This window comes from Podarcis muralis, chromosome 3 (genome assembly GCF_964188315.1).
Source record: "Podarcis muralis chromosome 3, rPodMur119.hap1.1, whole genome shotgun sequence".
Lineage (NCBI taxonomy): Eukaryota > Metazoa > Chordata > Lepidosauria > Squamata > Lacertidae > Podarcis > Podarcis muralis.
In genome coordinates this window covers 12,314,676-12,335,688 of record NC_135657.1, presented here as the reverse complement: position 1 = coordinate 12,335,688, position 21,013 = coordinate 12,314,676, and the positions used below count along the sequence as shown (strand labels likewise).

The window sequence follows — 21,013 nt, the reverse complement described above, 5'->3', positions numbered from 1 at the left end:
ACTACCACAATAACAACTTTAATTATACGGTCACAGGCTTCGTTAAGCCTCAGCTTGCTGGAAAAAAACACATGGCAAGGCCTCAGTATTAATTGTTCACCACTATCCTGTCTCCTTTGCTCAAAGTTCAGTGGGTAACTTCACCTCTTCATAACAACAGAGCTGGAAAAATGTTTCAGATTCCTAGCTAACATCGTATCTTTTAAGCGCTTAGAATCCTGCTCCCATGTGCCAATGATATATAGAAGTGCGGAACAATATCGAAATACTTCAGTGCCTGGCCAGCCAAAGAGCCTGGGATTTATCCAGCCTTTCGGCCTAGAAAACGTGTGGACCGCATCTAAACAGGCGTCTAGCACTCTTGTACAATTTGGCAATTCCCAAACCGCAAATATATATTAAAAAGAAAAAAATACCACGTAGGTGGATTGGAGTGTTTTAGGAAATGTACATTTCATTCGTTTTGGCGCTCAGAATAAGTTTGGAAGGGAGGGCTTTACATTTGGGGATTGAAAACATTCAGTTTATCCTTTCTTTAATCGGTCCCTTTCCTCCAATATTTCAAGCAGCATTAAGTATCATGTCGTTGCACACCTATGATGTAACTTCCAGCCTGCGTTTCGCTGCTTGCTGTATCGTGTCTCCTAAACAGGCTCTTGGATTTTTGGAGTCCAACAGAGTGCTAGGCCCCGGACAACAACATAGGGTTTGAAGACAAGGCCCTTGGAACCTTTGTCCCAAAAGCGCCTAGGGATTTTGACTAGGGGGCTTGTTACAGGATGGCCCAGGGGGCCCAACCCCCCAAGTCATTCGTGAGCATGCCCCAAATCTCCTTTGGGGAAGGAAGGGCTCAGTGGTAGAGCATCTGGTCCTAGCATCTTCAGGTAGGAGAGAACCCCACTCTGAAATCTTGGAGAGACACCGTCTATCAGTGTAGACAATACTAAGGTAGAAGGACCAATGGTCTGAGTTAGAATAATAGAATCAAATAATTGTAGTAGTAGTAGTAGTAGTAGTAATAATAATAATAATAATTATTTTTATTTATACCCCGCCCTCCCCAGCCAAGGTCGGGCTCAGGGCGGCTAACAAGCAATAATAAAAACAAGTTGAATGAATACAACTTAAAAACAAGATTAAAACACAACATTAAAATATTAAAATGCAGCCTCATCGCAGGAGGAGAAAGGAAAAAGAAAAAAGAAAGAGGGGGAGGGAATCAAATGGGCTCCAAGCCAAAGGCCAGATGGAACAACTCTGTCTTACAGGCCCTTCGGAAAGAAATCAGATCCCGCAGGGCCCTGGTCTCATGAGGCAGAGCGTTCCACCAGGCTGGAGCCAATGTTGAAAAGTCCCTGACCCTGGTTGAAGCTAATCTAAATTCCTTAGGGCCCAGGACCACTAGGGTGTTGCTATTTATAGACCTTAAGGCTCTCTGTGGGGCATACCGGGAGAGGCGGTCCCGTAGGTACAAGGGTCCTAGGCCGCATAGGGCTTTAAAGGTCAAAACCAGCACCTTAAATCTGACCCTGTACTCCACCGGGAGCCAGTGCAGCTTGAAAAGCACTGGGTGAATATGCTCCCATGGCGGAGACCCCGTGAGGAGCCTCGCTGCAGCATTCTGCACCCGCTGGAGTTTCTGGGACAGCTTCAAGGGAAGCCCCGCATAGAGTGAATTACAGTAGTCAAGCCTGGAGGTGACCGTTGCATGGATCACTATGGCCAGGTGGAAGGGACCCTGAGGGTCATCTAGTCCAACCCCCTGCAATGCAGGAATCTCAGCTAAATCATCCATGACAGGTGGCCATCCAACCTCTGCTTAGAAACCTCCAAGGAAGAAGATTCCACCATCTTCTGAGGGTATAAGGCAGCTTCCTCAATCATCCTTTGCTTGCTTCTTGCGTATTTCTTTTAAAATTTACTTTTTATAAAGGTTGGTTTTCCCTCCAAAAGTTGGCCTCTAGTTCCAGCTCTACCTACAAATTAGCACATGTGCAAATTTAAATAACAATTTATGGTGTAGGCCTTTGCCCAAAACATTTTAAGGACCTATTGATGTCTCTGACTGAGCCTTCCACAGAAGCTAGATGCATGTTTTCAACTATTTCTCCACAACCTTCAGGATCGCTGTTTTGTAAATATCCAGCCACAAGGAATTTCTGTGTGAAAGTTGGAGAATGCGGCTGGGAATCCCGAGAATGGCAGTTTTTCGTTTTTTATCTATAAAAAATAAGTTGCGAGGCCACGTTGCTATTGTAGAACTGCCTTTCAAAGTATGAAGGCAAAGCATTCGGTCATGTCCAACACCTGGAAATATTTTAGAAGTCCGGATTTGTTTTTATTTTACTCCCAAAATCTATCTCCAAGTCCATTTAATGAGAATTTTTCTAAAGGGCTGAGCCGCATTTTTTACATTTAAGAACAAACATTGTATAATTAAACGACAATAGCTTTGGGCCAACAACAGTGAACACCCCCACAAATTGTACTTTGGGTTTCTCTAAATCCATCGAATTGTTTTGCAGATGATGTTAATCCCATGCCAAGTAGATTGAGCGGGTTCCTGCAGCCCTCAGACTTAACGGTATACTTTTTTAGTGTCACCCTGAAGACTAGAGAAATTATCCGTTCCAGACTTGTGAGTCAAATACCTCAGGGCCCATAAGATCTCTTCAAATTGCTTAATTATCCCTAAGCCCTCCTTGACAACGCTGGCACACAACTGGAGCCTTATATTATGGGAGTGGTGTGGTTGCTGCTTTCTGTGGCTCCATCAAGGGTTGCTCTGTTACTGCTTGAATGTGGAAACCAAGCTGGGGAGGGGCAGGATCACACTGGAAGATCTCACTTGCTAGATGCTGGATTATGGGCAAGGAGAGAGGCTGTGTGCACATTCGAAGCACATTATTTCCCTTCAAGAATTCTAGGCACTGTCTTCTTCTTTGGCGATCACTCATAGCCGACTAAGATTGTCTTCCATAAGCACGGTCTTAACAGTGAGTCCGTAAGTGACTGTGGAGGCCAATTCTGGATCCACACGTCCTTCCATAGTGGGAGCATAGGTTTCCGGATGGGAGTTGATCACAGTGAGGGTTTGCCAAGCATGCCTTCCTCTTAGCATGTTTCTCCCTTTTGTCCTGAGTTTGAGCGTCTTCAAAGTCCATGACACCTTTGGTAAAGGCTGTTCTCCAATTGGAGCGCTCGCAGGACAGTGTTTCCAATTGTCTCTGTTTATACTACATTTTTTAAAGATTTGCCTTGAGAGAGTCTTTAAACCTCTTTTGTTGACCACCAGCATTACACTTTCCATTTTGAAGTTCGGAAAAGAGTAGTTGCTTTGGAAGACGATAATTAGGCATCCACACAACATGACCAGTCCAAAGAAGTTGATGTTGAAGAATCATTGCTTCAAATCTGTAGCTTACCAATGCCCTACAACCCTGTAGCAACCCTACAATGCCCAGAAATCTGAGGTGGAGAAATGTGCTTTGAATGTGCTTTAAAAGCATTGTATGTATGCATCCCTTGTGTTGTTCTTCCTCCATGATCTGGTCCGCCCTGTGGGATTCCATATCCCGACTTTTCTGGAGTGGTGGAGCAGCGACGATGATTGTAACTGTGCTTTTGTAATTTAAGAACGGGACCTTCATTTTAAGGAACAGTTGAGTGCTGAGTTCCCCTCTATTCTATCTGTAAATGTTTAAGAGCTAAATGGCCCCAGGGAGTGGTAGCTATTCCAGATTAATTACTTGGATGTGATCTTGAGTGTGTGCAGTCAATCTAGACAAAACTTCAGACTTTGCCAGATGTTTTGGACCACAACTCTTGCCAGTGTCATGGATGTTGTGGTTCAAAACAGCTGGAGGGCTCTAGGTCGATGAAGGCTAACAATTTTGGTAAGCCAAAATCTTTGATTCAGTCACCCCAGAATGGACAATCAAGTGCTTCCACTCTGGATCAAAATATATTAAAAAATTAAAAAATTGTCCAGTAGCACCTTAGAGACCAACTAAGTTTGTTCTGGGTATAAGCTTTCGTGTGCATGTACACTTCTTCAGATACTTCAGACTCTGGATCAAGTTGCCTTATCTGGGTTCACACAACACACATATGCACACTTAAACCACTCCTCACACCGAATGGTTTCCTTGAAATTGGCACCCTGGTTCAAATTATTACCTCCCTTGCTGTCCCTCCTACCTTTCAGTACATCCACAATTAAAAAAGGGCATCTGGAAGGGCCTATAGTATGTTGTTTAGTCGTTTAAAAAGGTAAAGGTACCCCTGCCCGTACGGGCCAGTCTTGACAGACTCTAGGGTTGTGCGCCCATCTCACTCAAGAGGCCGGGGGCCAGCGCTGTCCGGAGACACTTCTGGGTCACGTAGCCAGCGTGGCATCGCTGCTCTGGCGAGCCAGAGCTGCACACGGAAACGCCGTTTACCTTCCCGCTAGTAAGCGGTCCCTATTTATCTACTTGCACCCGGGGGTGCTTTCGAACTGCTAGGTTGGCAGGCGCTGGGACCGAGCAACGGGAGCGCACCCCGCCGCGGGGATTCGAACCGCCGACCTTTCGATCGGCAAGCCCTAGGCGCTGAGGCTTTTGCCCACAGCGCCACCCGCGTCCCTTAGTCGTTTAGTCGTTTAGTCGTGTCCAACTCTTCGTGACTCCATGGATCAGAGCACGCCAGGCACTCCTGTCTTTCACTGCCTCCCGCAGTTTGGCTTGATAGTATGAGAGACTGGTTAATTTCAGAAAGTCCTGTGACACCATAAACATTTATCAAGGCATAAGCTTTTGTGGAGTAGATGTAACTTGCCTCAAGTGCGATGCGCAAGTAATTTGTTAGCCTCTAACATGCTGCAAGACTCTTTGGCTGGGCTGCGGCACTTGGACCAGGGTGACAGCCCTGTCCAGACATGTTGCTCAGTGGTCATCTTTCCGTACGCCCGACTTACCCTACAATATCATTTTGAGGATAAAATGGGGCGGCCCCTGGGTCTGCCCCTTCTACACGGTAAAGAAAAACTGCCCCACACTTTGAGAAGAAGCTCGGCCAGCGCAGGGGTGTCAACGCTCCTCCTCTGTGAGGCATTACTTGACGTGCTTGATCAGCTAAAACAGATGACAGATGTGAAGCCTAAACGTCCAGAAGAAAGCGTCTCAGAGCATGTGAGCGCCTCGTGACCAGTCCGAGGCATTGCTTAATAACAGAAAAATAAGCAAATCTGAGCCTTGGAGCAATTTTGGACTGAATGAACTGCGCAAGAACTCGCTTTAACAGCTACCTCTTCGTCCCCCACCCCCAAGATGCAAGCTGGCAAAGGTCCAAGCTGTGAAGTAAGCACTAATTGCTGGATTTTCCCTCACTTGTGCCATGTTCTGAGTTTTTGCCATGCAGCAGCCCACTCCAAGGGTGGCAACAGGCCTCACACATAGTCCCAGGCTGATGTGTTTTCCAGCCCTGTTATTTGGGTCCAGAGCCTAGGACTTGCTGATCAGAAGGTCGGCGGTTCGAATCCCCGCGACGGGGTGAGCTCCCGTTGCTCGGTCCCAGCTCCTGCCAACCTAGCAGTTTGAAAGCACGTCAAAGTGCAAGTAGATAAATAGGTACCACTCTGGCAGGAAGGTAAACAGTGTTTCCGTGCGCTGCTCTGGTTCGCCAGAAGTGGCTTAGTCATGCTGGTCACATGACCCGGAAGCTGTACGCCGGCTCCCTCAGCCAATAAAGCGGGATGAGTGCCACAACCCTAGAGTCGGCCACTACTGGACCTAATGGTCAGGGGTCCGTTTACCTTTACTAGAGAGCATGGAGATTGAGCCTGGGATTGGTTGTCTGCATTCATTCATTCATTCATTCATTCATTTAGACTTATATACTACTTAATTAAGAAAACCCCCAATAATCTTCTCTAAGTGGCTTGCATTAAATGGTATAAAACATCAGTGAAGGGTAACTATAAAAACAGACTTTAAACACTGTAAACGCAACAACATCAAAATATAGATGGATGGAATATTTTTTAAACTATTGTGCACGATAAAAATTACATGTCTGGGTAGACTTGCCTAACGAAACAAATGTTTTAACGGTGTTCAGAGCAGGACAACAAAGGTTCCTGCCTAATAATAATAATAATAATAATAATAATAATAGCAAAGCATCATGGGCTCTGCCACTGAGCTATAGTCCCCTTTCTCTTTTCAACCACCGACCAGCTCATTTTTAAGTTTAGAGCAGGGACAGGGATTTTTTTTTTCCAGCCCGAGGGCCACATTCACTTCTGGACAGCCTTCTGAGGGCCACAAGTCTGTGGTGGGTGGGGCCAGAGGCAGAGCAACCAATTCAGTTTTACCTTGGCACAGATAAAAAAACTGACGCAGTTTTACCTTCGACACAGGCACTCACACACCCTTCTCTGTCCTCCAGGCAAGTGACCGTTATCAGAGCTCAAGGACACATCCCAGCCAGGCACAAATGCAAAATGAGGGTACAAAATAGGGCCTGGGGATAATTTTGAGGGCCAGACATAGGGTCCTAGAGAGCCTCATCTGGCCCCCCAGGCCTGAGTTCCCCACACCTCTGGTTTAAGATCAGATATCTTGCCAAGGCCATAAGCCAACATGGTGTCCTCCAGCTTTTGTCGGACTCCGACTCCCATGAGCCCCAGCTAGCAAGGTGAATGGCCAGTGGAGGAATGATGGGAGTTGTAGTCCAGCAAGGTGTGGCGAGGCACAGGGTCCCCACCCCTGCTCTGCAGCCTGCATAATTTCATGAACCTTGGCTTTCTCTCTCTGCTTTCCTTGCCTCCTTAATACACTGGAAAGCCCCAGGAATTGGAGGCCTCTGCCAGAAGCCATTAAAAAGCACCCTTGTTTGGTTATAAACACAGTTCACAGTTCTGTGCCTGTTCACCTGTGCTTTGGTGTCACGGAGCATGGAGACTTGCACAGCAACACCTGTTTGCCAAGGGTGGGGCGCCGGCAGTTGAATGGATGTGCCTACAGGTGTTATGTACTGCCGGCTTAGTTGGGGGATGTTGATTCAGTACAGCAGGAATGGAACGTAACAGTTGCCACAATTGGAGATCCTGATGTAGAGGGAGTATCAAAAGAGCCAATCTTTGTCTAGGGTTACAAATCAGGCTAATATTACTATAACATATATCAACGGCTAGATTTTCCTGGAACTTGGCTCAGGCACTGTGCTCCAGGTGCAATCAAACAGACATCCAGATAGAGGGGAAATGGGGGCCTATAAAGTCATAAAGAGTTTGGAGAGATATATACGGTATATTGTTTACCCTCTGCCTTAACGCTAAAACGAAACTGATAGGCGATAGGTTCAGAACACAGAAGCAAAGTATTTCTTCCCACAATGTGGCCACACACGCTGCCCCTTTACTCTTCCCTTTGCAGAGAAAGTACAGTGGTACCTCGGGTTAAGAACTTAATTCCCGAAACTGTTCTTAACCTGAGGTACAACTTTAGCTAATGGGGCCTCCCGCTGCCACTGCCACGCGATTTCTGTTCTCATCCTGAAGCAAAGTTCTTAACCCGAGGTACTATTTCTGGGTTAGTGGAGTCTGTAACCTGAAGCGTCTGTAACCTGAAGCATCTGTAACCCGAGGTACCACTGTAGATCGAGAAACAGTGGAGCATTGGAAGATTCAGGGTGAACACAATAAATAATAAAACAAACAAATCGTTTATTTATACCCCCCAACAGAATATTAAAAACACGATAAAACATCAAACATAAAAAACTTCCCTAAAACAACAGCCTTCAGTTGTTTCTTTCCTTGACATCTGATGGGAGGGCGTTCCACAGGGCGGGCGCCACTACCAAGAAGGCCCTCTGCCTGGTTCCCTGTAACCTCACTTATCACAGTGAGGGAACCTCCAGAAGACCCTCGGAGCTGGACCTCAGTGTATGGGCTGAACGATGGGGGTGGAGACACTCCTTCGGGTATACTGGGCCGAGGCCATATAGGGCTTTAAAGGTCAGCACCAATACTTTGAATTGTGCTTGGAAACATACTGGGAGCCAATGTAGGTCTTTCAGGACCAGTGTTATATGGTCTCGGTGGCCACTTCCAGTCACCAGTCTAGCTGCCGCATTCTGAATTAGTTGTAGTTTCCTGATCACCTTCAAAGCTAGCCCCACGTAGAGCGCATTGCAGTAGTCCAAGCGTACTTCAAAGTACTTCTTCACATAATTAAACTATGGAGGAAGGAGCGACTTGGGTGGCTTCAGAAGAGAATTGGACAAATTCGTGGAGGAGAGGGTCACCTGTGACTACTAGCCACACTGGCCAGAGTGCTGTCATGTTCACATCCACCTTGCACACTTCCCACTGGGGCATGTGGTTGGCCACTGTGAGAACAGGATGCTGGACTAGATGGGCCAGCCATTGGTCTGATCCAGCAAATCCCTTCTCATGTTCTTAAGACGACGCTTGAGAAGCTGGGCTACTGATGGATCCAGCCGATCTCGTCTTTTGTCCTTAACTGGAGGGAAATCCAGATGGTCAACTATTGTGGTAACCTGGTTTTATGATTGTGTTCCTCCCAGGCTGGATATAGAATGCACATTCTTTTGTATTGTTTGTTTTTAAAATGGGAGAATTGGATGGTTTGGGTTTTTTGTTTTTTGTTTTTTAAAAAAGAAAGCACCGAAGAGATGTTGTGCGGCATTCTGTCTATTTCAGAGACAGCTGGCAGGGCAAAGATTATCAGGGAAAGGGCTTTAGAGGAAACACAGGGATTTGCTATTCCACGGTCAGAACATTGTTCCACTAAAAGCACTATCTTGCCTTCAGCAGAGGCACGTAAGCTGATGGTTTTTTAGAAGATGGAACTCTCTGTCAGCACTGGAAGCGCACAGGAACACACAAAATAGATGCCATAGTGAAAATGAAGCATGAGGCGATTACCACTATTATTATTGGCAATCCCTGCATACAGCCACATTGTTTTCTAAGGCACAAGGCCAGGTTTTACTCTGCTACTCCAGTCTTGCAATGTTAGCAATCCCCAAAGGTTCTGCCCATATTATATTTCAGGGGAGCAGAAACCCACCATCGGGGGGAATGGATTGCATTCATTAAATTTTGCATTAGACAGCTTAAACGCTCGGAGAATGTTTGGCGTGCACCACATATTTTGGTTTCATCGCCATCACTTTTCATCAACATCACAGGAGTTAACTGAGCGGCTCTTACTTCTGAGTAAACAAGCCATAGGAGTGTACTGCAGAACTGCAGCCCTAAAAGCCATTAACCAAACAGTAAGGACTGTTGTGCTCAGAGGGACTTACTTATGAGTAAACAAGTTTAGGACTGAGTCGCGTATAGGACTGTGACTTTACTAGATCACTGGACCCCAAAGTTTAAGCAAAAGGCTACTGTAACCGTATATTTAGAATCTTGATTTTATCTGTCAACAGCCTTTGTGAAATTTTGCATGTGTTTCTAAACCAAGAATAGAGTAACGAGTGCTCCAAATTGATTTATACCCCATCTCTAAAATCCTTGAAGAAGAAGAAGAAGCCCTGACAAAGTCAACAAGACCCCTTTTCTGATGAGGAATCTTGTTTTGGGAATAAACTCACACATCCCACATAGAACAGAGTGCTTGGAGTAGGCCATCTTCCTCTTTTGGAAGAGAGTGGGCACGCACGATTCTGAATGCCCCGTGTTGTGTGCCATTCTGTCTCTCCTACCAAAAATTAGTTTCGCATTTACTGCATGACTAAAAAAAATGGCAAAACTACAGAAACCAAACAAAGGCAACATTTTGCAGTGTTAAAAGGGGAGGAAGGAGGGGGAGGCGGGAGCTCTGACTCAAATGAAAGGAATTTGGGTACTCAGTGAATAATGTTGGTGCAACCAGGAGCCTATAGCATGGCAAGGAGGCAAATGCAAGCACATGGGTTGGGTTCAAGAGGAAGTAATCTATGTAGGATGAAATACCCAGTGCTCTTATTTCTAAGGGACTGGTTGAATTGAGGAGAAGGGGAAACATTTACTCACAGCTCTTATTCCAGTGGGGATGCGGGTGGCGCTGTGGGTTAAACCACAGAGCCTAGGACTTGCCGATCAGAAGGTTGGCGGTTCGAATCCCCACGGCGGGGTGAGCTCCCGTTGCTCAGTGCCCACCTGCCCACCTAGCAGTTCGAAAGCATGTCAAAGTGCAAGTAGATAAATAGGTACCGCTCCGGTGGGAAGGTAAATGGCATTTCCGTGCACTGCTCTGGTTCGCCAGAAGCGGTTTAGTCATGCTGGCCACATGACCCGGAAGCTGTACGCCGGCTCCCTCGTCCAATAAAGCGAGATAAGCGCCGCAACCCCAGAGTCAGTCACGACTGGACCTTATGGTCAGGGGTCACTTTACCTTTACCTTTTACTTATTCCAGTGAGGGGTGTTTTCTACGAGGCAGGCCGCAAATCATGCTATTTATGCAGGAGGTCACCCAGTCCCAATCCCTGGTCTATCCAGTTAAAAGCAGAGAGCTTGACTGTCCAGTGTTTCATCACATTGGAACCTGCCTTACACCATATCAGACCTTTGGTTCATCTTGCTCATCTCCAGGGCTTCAGGCAGGGGACCTTCTGGAGATGCCAGGAATTGAGCTGTGGATGTTCTGACCTCAAAACAGATGTTCCACCACTGAGCTATGGCCCCGCTGTGCATATCCAAGGAAGAGAGGAAAGCTTGGTGTCTTCTGGTTAATTTACTATAGCTATTTCTCATGCGCAGCTGCCGTTGAGTGAGCCACCTGCACATGGGAAATCTTACTTCTTGTGGCCTCTTCTCATAGAGCACTCTCCATTTCACCACCCTATGTGCCGGGCGGTAAGTTTTTGGTGACCTGAAGGTGAGCCAGACAGTGAAAACCAGTCGGCATGGTAAGCTGGTGTGCAAACATCAGACCAGAGATGTTTCCAAACAGCATCTGAGGGCTGGTTCATCCATGCCATTTCATCCCTGGACCAGCTACTAGCGACAGTGGCTCTGTTGGAGGAAGCAGGCCTCTGAAGACCAGTTGCTGGGAATTAGACATGTGGATGGTGTTGTTGCACCCAGATCCTTCTTTTGGGCTTCCCATAGGCATCTGGTTGGTCACTGGGGTGGATTAGAAGGGCCATTGGCCTCATCCGGCAGGCTCTTCATATTTTTTAAAATATTTTTTTTAAATTTATTAGATTTTCCACAATAATAACAAAAACCACAAAGCAGAATAACGCACAAAAACAGAAAAAGAAAAGAAAAAAAGAAAAAGAAAAATACATCAATGAACGAAAGAAAAAAAGGAACAATAAACAGATAAACAATAACAACAAACTTAATTCTTTACAAATCCAATCTTTTAAACATCTTGGTTGACTTCCTCTAGTCCCTCCCTTCTGAGTTCCTTGTAGTTGAAAGTAACAGCTTTCCAATATCATTGAACTAGAGCAATTTCCAATTATAGTCCATTTTACTCACATTTCTTAATATTCTAAATCCCATTTATTTAATTATAACTTAGTTTAATCCTAGGCCTATTTGTTTCTTTCAAGTAATTTCAAATTTTTTATATTACAATATTTATTCAAATAGCCCTTAAATTTCCTCCAGTCCTCTTGAAACTCCTCTTCTTTCTGGTTGCGGATTCTTCCAGTCAGGTCAGCTAGCTCCGAAAAGTCCATCATCTTCAGGCAGGCTCTTCATATTTATGTTCTTAAAACCATGTCATCAAGTGCAGCAGCAGAACTTCCATCTCTCCTTGAACAACTGTGGGTCATTGGATGCTGAGTAGTCAGCAGATGTACCATGCATATAAGTTTCCACAGCTGTAAACCAAACTTCACTTCTCCCAAGTATCCTACAGCATCACAGCAGCAGCAGGTTCCTTACTTTCAGAAATTTGAATATATCCATTGTTTTGTGACTGCTTCCAATCTGGGGGGAAAGGCCATCAAAGGCATCTATCCCATTTTTGGTACAGAGGATTATCTGAGAGCCAACTTCAAATATCTAAAGGGCTGTCACATGGAGGGTGGGACAAGCTTGCTTTCTTCCACTCTGGAGGCCAGGACTCAAACCAATGGATTCCAGTTACGAGAAAGAAGATTCCTGCTAAGCATCAGGAAGAACTTTCTGGCAGTAAGAGCCGTTCAACAGCGGAACGGACTCCCACAAGAGGTGGTGGACTCTATTTCCTTGGAAGTTTTAAAGCAGAGGTTAGATGGCCATCTGTCATGGATGATCTGGTTGAGATTCCAGTACGTTTCCGAGCACAATTCAAAGTGTTGGTGCTGACCCTTAAAGCCCTAAACGGCCTTGGTCCTATATACCTGAAGGAACGTCTCCACCCCCATCGTTCAGCCTGGACACTGAGATCCAGCGCCGAGGGCCTTCTGGCTGTCCCCTCTTTGTGAGAAGTGAGGTTACAGGGAACCAGGCACAGGGCCTTCTCAGTAGTGGCGCCCGCCCTGTAGAATGCACTCCCTTCAGATGTGAAGGAAATAAGCAGCTATCTTATCTTTAAAAGACATCTGAAGGCAGCCCTGTTTAGGGAAGTTTTTAATATTTAATGCTGTATTGTTTTTAACATTAGATTGGGAGCCGCCCAGAGTTGCTGGGGAAACTCAGCCAGATGGGCGGGGTATAAATAGTAAATAATAATAATAATAATAATAATTATTATTATCATCATCACCATCACCATCATTCCTTCATTTACAGGGGGTTAGACCATGTTGACCCTCAAGATCCCTTCCAACTCTACAATTCTGTGATCCTAGGATCAGCCATATCTGTCACGGCCAACAACTGCCCCCCTTAAAGGATGCTGCCTTGGGAAGGGCTAATGTGCCCTTACCCCCCAAAGACTTCATTTAAAAACCAAGCCCTTGCAAAGTAGAGGAAAAGCCCTCATTTTAAATGAAAGACACAGAAATGCAAACACTGCTATTATGTTCCATGTGTAATTTGCTAAATGAGCAGAAGGCCTGATCGCAAGTGGATGGCGAGGTCCATGCCTTGCTTTCCAGACGTCAAAATATTTAGCATCTCCAATTAAATCAAATGGGACTTAATTGCTGGGTGAAGAGGGCTCATTCATAGTTTCCAAAAGTGTGCATTTCTAAGGATTTTTTTTAAAAAAAACCCCATGCTAAATGCTGAATGAGTATTTCCAGTCCCGGGAGAGTTAGCAACTTTCTATCTTTCCCCTCTTCTCCTTTCCAGGGCGCAGCGCTGAAGATAAAGGAGGGAAAAGTGCCCTCCTTTTCAGGCGATAGTAATCCGAGACTTTTCCGTTACATGAGGCTCTTAACAAAAGAGCGTAATTCTACCAGCTTGCTTTTCGGAAGGTACCATTGCCTCTCGGCCGCGTGCGCCAGTAGGTGCCCATCCCCTCCCGCTTGGGAACGGGCGCGCGCCCCGAGCTCTCGGCCTCCTCTCCGGGGACCTTTGGAGAGGCGCCTCTGCGCGCGGATGCTCTCGATCCCCAGCGAGCGCCTCCTGGCTTGGCGCGCGCGATCCAACCGCCTGCGCTCCCCACCCCGCCGCCTCCCGCCATTGGTACAGTCCTCCACAATGCTTTATGCTAATCAGTGACATCACCGCCACTAAATACGCCGCCAGTGGCTACTGGGGGATCTTGCAAAGTAGCAGAAAGGTCTGAGAGGTGCGGGGAGAGGAGGGAGGAAGGAAGGAAGCAGCGCGGGCGGGCGCGGGCGCGCTTCGACTCTGGACTTGCAACCTGGGCGGGTTGTTTTGTGTCTTTTTTCCCTTGCGTGGATCCGGATTGCAAGTAAAGAAAGCTTGCAACCCGAAGTCAACTCGGATCGCCAGCAGCCCACGCGAGTTTAAGTTCGCGCGCGCGCGCTATAGGATGCCATTCCCCGCCGGACTGCTTTGAATCGAATCGGGCGTGGAGGAGGCTGGGACTGAGATCGGAGAAGGATTTATTTTCATTTTTAAAGGGATCGTGGAGCGAAAGGGCACCGCGCGCCCGAGGCAACTGGGATCCGCTTGGATTTGTCTTTGGGAGCAACCTGTGGGTTGCGTCCGTTCCCACCTTTCTTCAAGCGCATCCGTTCCGTTTCGCATGCTGGGATCTTAACCTCCGAGCGGCTCCCTCTCCTCCATGGAAGTGCAGAACCCGGCTAGCATGCCCGTGCCCTTGTCCCCCGCGTGCCCCACCTCGGTGCCATACAATTACAATCAGCTGGAAGGGAGGTTCAAGCAGTTGCAAGGTAAGCGGCTGCACTTCGCTTTCCCTTTCATCCATAAAATAGAATAATGGAGCGTTGCTGCTGCTCAAAACGGCGAGTTGATCCTGATACGCCTTCGAGCTTCGGTTTGGCGGCGCGCGCGCAGAGGGCACCCGATTTCGAAAAGAATAGGTGTATTATATTCCCTGGGCTCTGCCAGGCTGGTTTTCCTGGTTTCACGGGATCCCGGTCACGGTAACCTCCTCCTGGGAAAAGGTGATCCGGGGCCCCTCTCGGACTCTGCCATTGAGAACAATAGGACAAGGAAATGGGGGAAGAGGGAGTGGTCTTTTTGTCTGAAAACCCCCTCCGGCGATTTACAGCCTTCAGGTGTAAAATCTCTCCCTCTCCCTGGCTCTGTGATCCTTTGGGCGCACTCGGGCGACCACAGGATGGCTCCCAATCGTTTCATGTGGGCACCTCTCACGTACTTGGGCAACCCCATTCCTTGCATGCCATAGATTATGGCTTTTATATGGGGGGGGGGGAGAGATGTCTTTCCCAGGGCTGACGATGGAAGCCTGGGGTGCCTCCCCCCCATCCTCTTTCTCATTCATGTGAAACAATGACAACTAGGAAATGTGGTAGTTCTGGGGCTGTCAGAATATGATGGAGCCAGGTTGTCCTTGGCAATTTTAGGGCAGTGTGTGTGTTTTATGTATGGTGGATTCTCTGGCATAGATGAAATAAGGACAATTCAGACTCTAAAGCTGATTCTCTCTCTCTCTCTCTCTTTCACACACACACACATCTCACACATTTCCCCTCTCTCCTGGAATTGCATATCTCCAAAAAGCAGTCAAAAGTTCAAACCTCAGTGTATATATTTCTTATTTTTGCTCCCTGCCGTCCCACAGACTCGAGCGCTATGGTTCCTGTCAGAAAGCGAGCTCCAAGAATGTAGTTTTTTGGTCTGGCCATCTTCCAAGCCTACAATTTTATGATTCTGTGTTGGTTTTTCTCTTAATTTCTTGGCAATGGGGGTAGGGGGTGGGGAAGGAATCCATTGTAGTATGTTGATCTTTGTGGAAAGCACACAGAAGTGATCCGACGCTGGATACAAATGGATTAAAAACCAGCCATACCTTTTGAAATTTTGAAACATTATCGAGCAGAGTAGACATTGGCTTGGGGCGGGATGGTGAGCTGTAGCAAAATTGGGCTCCAAATCTAAGCAGCGTGAGTTAGAAGTAATACAAGTGGGATCTACAACATGCCAGCCAGCCAGCCAGCCAGGCCCTTTAGTAGGCTACTCCATTTCATTCCTTCTCCCAGTTTTCCAACCAGCTGTTGTGTCTCCATTCTCTGAGCACTGATTCCACTGGGGTTCACGTTGGGCAGTTTTTACTCCCTGTCGCTAGGTCTCCCCCTAAAGTTCTCCCATGCTTTTGCAAACTTTTGGGTTTTCCAGAGCAAGCCAGCTGATACCTCTCTGGAGCTATTTTAGCGTTATGCATGCCCAGGTTGCTTTTCTGACTCTCTCTGCCCTTTGACCAGAAGGCCTCCATGCCAGATCTGGTAAAAAATAAATAAATCCCTCAAGTTAAAAAGTGGATTGCCATGTGACATAGGGAAAAGGTGGCCTACTTCTTAAAAAATAAGTATACGCCAGCAGCCTCTTGGGTGTGTGAAGTTTTTTTGAATCCTGGCCATCCTAGCTTGCTCCTGGAAGAAGCCCCCCCCAGTCTCTCCCCTGACACAGCCCTAAAGAAGCAGGTTTATCACCTTGTCAGTTTCACTGCTTGAGGAATTTATTTGCAGCCAGTTTTGCTTGTGGTTTTGAATTGTGCACCGGCTTGCTCTAGCAGAAATAAAAGCCAAACCCTCAGCTCTGGTGTGGCGAAGATTCAGATTTACCGTATTTTTCGCTCTATAAGATGCACCAGGCCACAAAACGCACCTAGTTTTTGGAGGAGGAAAACAAGGAAAAAATTATTCTGAATCTCAGAAGCCAGAACAGCAAGAGGGATCGCTGTGCAGTGAAAGCAGCAATCCCTCTTGCTCTTCTGGCTTCTGTGATAGCTGCGCAGCCTGCATTTGCTCCATAAGACGCACACACATTTCCCCTTACTTTTTAGGAGGGAAAAAGTGAGTCTTAATAGAGCAAAAAATACGGTAATTGAAAAACACAACAGCAGCTGAATTGGAAGGAAGATCTGGAGGAAGGGTCTCCCTGTTGCAGGACAATCCATCACAAAGGCCTGTCTATTCATAGAACAGCAGAGGATGTTGGAACTGGGGGAAATGGTGTTGAAATGCATTGTTTGGGGTGGGATTTAGGTACAGGAAGCAGTCTTCAAGAGCGCACCAAATGCCAACGATTAGGATAAACGAACAGTGTGCTGTCGCAAAGCTTGTGCTGACAACCCTGTGGAGTTTTTCAAAGTCTTTAAATGCCCTATTGTTTCTATATTTATTTAATTAGATTTATTGCTGGGGGGGGGGAAGAAACGCTTCCTTAGCTCGCTTGCCCTCCAAACCCATGAGACGAGCCAATAATTTCCTTCAGCTGAAAGGCGGAGAAACTGTGATGCGACTAAGGTTGCAGAATTATTCACCCTTGAAAAAGGTGGTGTTTCAGTTCAGATCCAAATTTCAAATCCGTAACCCTGCTAGATCATAGCTTGTTGTTTTTTTTTAAAAAGAAAACTTTAAAAAATCGCTGGCATGTTGCCTCTAGAAGTTTTGCCACGAGAAAATGCACCCCTCTTACTGAAAAATGGTCCACCATATTTGTATCTTACCCAATTGACTGCCCCAAGGTTACCCAGTAAACTTCCTGACTGCACAGAGGGTTGGACCCGAATCCCTCTGGTCCAAAAACAGCACCACCCACTATGGCACATGTACTTTTAAGATGCAAGTTTGTTCTGTCCCCCAAACACTCTGCTCGTTTGCAATGCATTTAATTGCAGGAATCGCTGCTCCATTCAGTTAATTCATAGGTTTGGTTGGCAGTGAACTGAGCACGAACCGTATCTAGTAATTGTAATACAAGTCTTCTGCTGCTAGCTGTTTCCTTAGCAACTCCTGTTCCGAAGAACCTTAATTCAAAAAATAAATAAATAAGACACTGTGAAGTGAGAATGTCAAATTAAAAAAATAGCAAAAATGTCCAGATGGTGAAAGCCTGAATCTTTGCGCTCCTGAGGCCGACATCAGATGGTACCCCAGGGATATCATAATATTTTGTCGAACCTCGCTCTTGCTTTTGTAAAAAGTATTGCTTTCCTTTATTTATGTGAGCAAACTTCATTCACACACACACACACACACACACACACACAGTATTTGCATGCTAGCAGAACATGGATGAGGGAATGCCCTGTTCTTAGAAAACGTGCACTATGAATTCAAAGCACCATCGTGCCATTTTAAACAGTCGTGGTTTTCCCCCAAAGAATCCTGGGAAATGTAGTTTCTTATGGGTGCTTTGAGAGTTGTTAGGAGACCCCTATTTCCTTCACAGCACCACAATCCTTCCCAGGGAACTCTGGGAAGTGACGTGTGTCCCATGCAGCCTGCCTTCAGAGCCCTAAGTTCGCCTGCTGCACTTAGGGCTCCTCCACACTTCCGCTTGTTCTGTGCCTAAAAAGTATGGGTCTGAGTCGTTTTCTGCTTGACATGCTTCCTAGGCGTCAGTCTGAATGGTTCTCCCCTTGTCCTGCTCCTTTCCCAGTGAAAACCAGCTCTTTAGTGCTAAATTGGAGCCAACAGCAGTCGTCAATCAGAGAAAACCTGAAGTGCTGTTTGCTCCGATTGTGCGCTAAAGAGCAGTTTTCCTGGAGACAGGGGAAGCTGCGGGACAAGAGGAAGAATGGATAAGCCCTCAGAGATGTTGTGGGGTGCTGTCCTCCTGCCAGCGTTGAACTGATATTCAATTCCAAGTCTGCTTGGCTTTTGTACATGAAACCGTGGGGGTAGGGAATGCCCCTCTGGTTCTTTACCTCTGGCAGCGACGTTTCAAGTTGCAAGAAAGAGGAATCTGACTAAACATCAGGAAGAAATTGCTGACATAAGAGCCATTTGACAGTGGAACGGACTCCCTCGGGAGGTTTGTTCAGTGGAGTTTTTTAAGCAGAGATGGGGTAGCCATCTGTCCTGGGTGCTTTAGCTGAGACTCTTGCATTTGCAGGGGTTGGACTAGATGGCCCTCGTGGGTCCCTTCCAGGTCTATGATTCTATGATTTCCTGGGCCAGCCCTGATGGGAGTTGGTTGGATCTTGAGAAACTACATGGAATGTCAAGAAGCACCTGGGTAACTCTTGATAAGTGTGAATGTTATTTGGGCAAAGCAGAGTAGTCTTGCTATTGGTCTTTCCAGCGTTACTCTTTGAGGCAGTCTTCCCTTTTCAGGTACCCGCCGCTGGGGCTGATGGAAGTTGTAGCCCCAAACATCTGGAGGGTACCGGGTTAGGGAAGGCATTGTTATTCTTAGTGTTATTATTCCTGCTCTTCACCCCAAGGTCCCAGGGCTATTCTCAGTAATTTAAAATATGGCTACAGCCAATGAAAGACAACCAACCACACCCTAGGCCAGGGGTCAGCAACCTTTTTCAGCCGTGGGCCGGTCCACCGTCCCTCAGACCATGTAGTGGGCCGGACTATATTTTTTTTGGGGGGGGGGGGAATGAACGAATTCCTATGCCCCACAAATAACTCAGAGATGCATTTTAAATAAAAGCACACATTCTACAGTGGTACCTCAGGTTACATACGCTTCAGGTTACATATGCTTCAGATTACAGACTCCATTAACCCAGAAATTGTGCTTCAGGTTAAGAAGTTTGCTTCAGGATGAGAACAGAAATCGTGCTCCGGCGGCACAGTGGCAGCAGGAGGCCCCATTAGCTAAAGTGGTGCTTCAGGTTAAGAACAGTTTCAGGTTAAGAACGGACCTCCGGAACGAATTAAGTACTTAACCTGAGGTACCACTGTACTCATGTAAAAACATCAGGCAGGCCCCACAAATAACCTAGAGATGCATTTTAAATAAAAGGACACATTCTACTCATGTAAAAACATCAGGCAGGCCCCACAAATAACCCAGAGATGCATTTTAAATAAAAAGGACACGTTCTACTCACGTAAAAACATGCTGATTCCCGGACCATCCATGGGCCGGATGGAGAAGGCGAATGGGCCGCATTTGGCCCCCGGGCCTTAGGTTGCCTACCCCTGCCCTAGACCAACCCCAACCTCTCTCACCACCAAAGGAATACAAGCAAATAGTAAAGAGAACCCACACAAGTGATGCTGACACAAAACCCCACACATGCAGTAAGTAGAATAAAAGCATAACCACCTCACCCCACTCACCATTCCCCCCTCCACCTCTTTCCCCCTTTTTCTTCCTGATGTAACACTAATGTCTCAACAAATGAAACTGATCTGTAGAAAATGTAACTTGAGAAAAGAGACATTGCACATTTGTGAACCAAGAAATCTTTAATAAAAATATATTTTTAAAAAGGCAGTTTACAACAAATCACAGTCAAAGAATGGGGTGTGTCCTATTATTGTTAATTTGATTTTGAGGAAGTACGGCCAAATGGCTATATTGCTGGCAAAACCCACATCTTGGTTGTGTGTAGAAACACTAGAACGTGCTAATCTAACAAATGCTGTTGATGGGAGATGTAAATGTCGTGCTGAGAGATATTTTGAAGACAGTTCCTTCCTTTCTTTGCCCCGTGGTGTGGCATATTAGATAATTAAACGGGCAGGTGCTACAACACTCCAGCGTTTAGTTGCATTAATTTTCGGAATTTATAGCGGAGCTGTTATTAATGTGTGCAACGTATAATTACAGTGTTTCTTTCGGAATGCTGGATTGCACAAAGGGGTGTGGATTTGGCTGCCTTCCGAATGAGTGGGGTTGGGTCTGGTTGGTTTTGTCAAGCGGATTAACTTGTAGTATCTATGCAGATTTGCCTCTCCTGTGGGAAAAGAGGCACCTGACTCCGAGATAAAGTCATTGAATTGCTAGCTTTGATGAAAGCATTAGCAAGTTTGATCAGTTAACAGATCTGTGCTTGAAGGTGTGGGGCGAAAGTTGAAATTTGCACTGCCAAATCCTGTCAAAAACATTTTGGTACGGTGTGCTCAACTATTCTTTGGCCCGCAGTTCTTGCAGATAGTCAGTGTGAATGAAGTCAAGGCTTGGTGGGTATCACAACCATCCAGAAATTTTCGTTTGGCTACAAGATTTCCTAAGATATCCTGCAGCTGGGGCTCTTTTGCTCTTCTTCCTTTCTGAAGTGTAGTCCATGAAAGTTTATGCTGTGATAAATCTGATAGACTTTAATGCAGGTAAGGGGACCTTTTTCAGTTCTGAAGGTCAGGTTGAGAGGGCTGCATTTCTCCATCCTGTTCTTCATTCCTCACTCTTGCTTTTAAGGAAGGTTCCACAAAACTCTTTGTTGTTGATGCTCCTAAAGTCTAACAATTCTACTGCACTGGAAATTCATATTTCCTGTTATGTATATGTATGAGCCTGTCAGTTTCATGAGATCATCACCTGCGGTCCTGCTCTGAATGCCTCCACCCTCTGAAGTTACATGAGTGCTGGTCAGGGCCTTATTGAATTAGTGCCCCAACTATGGAATACCCCAGAAATACTCATTTGGCGCTGGCCTTTCTGGCTTTACATTCCAAGTCAAAACAGTCTTGTTTGCTAGAGTGTTCAGTGGATGATGTTTCTCCTCTTCACAGTTTGGGATCTACCATTTACTTGAGGCCTACTTG

At 46.3% G+C, this 21,013-nt stretch overlaps 1 protein-coding gene across 3 annotated transcripts in view; it reads left to right on the top strand.

Annotated features, from left to right (window-relative positions):
- SPTBN1 (spectrin beta, non-erythrocytic 1) overlaps positions 1-21,013 on the top strand; it is a 244,532-nt gene that overhangs the window by 89,932 nt on the left and 133,587 nt on the right. The window contains exon 1 of one of the 3 annotated variants that reach the window (XM_028725090.2): positions 13,712-14,248. The exons of the other annotated variants lie outside the window; for them this stretch is intronic. Coding sequence (XP_028580923.2) covers positions 14,140-14,248 — 109 coding nt within the window. The 5' untranslated portion in view covers positions 13,712-14,139. Of the gene's footprint in view, positions 1-13,711; positions 14,249-21,013 lie in introns of those variants that run through there. 3 annotated transcript variants of the gene reach the window in all.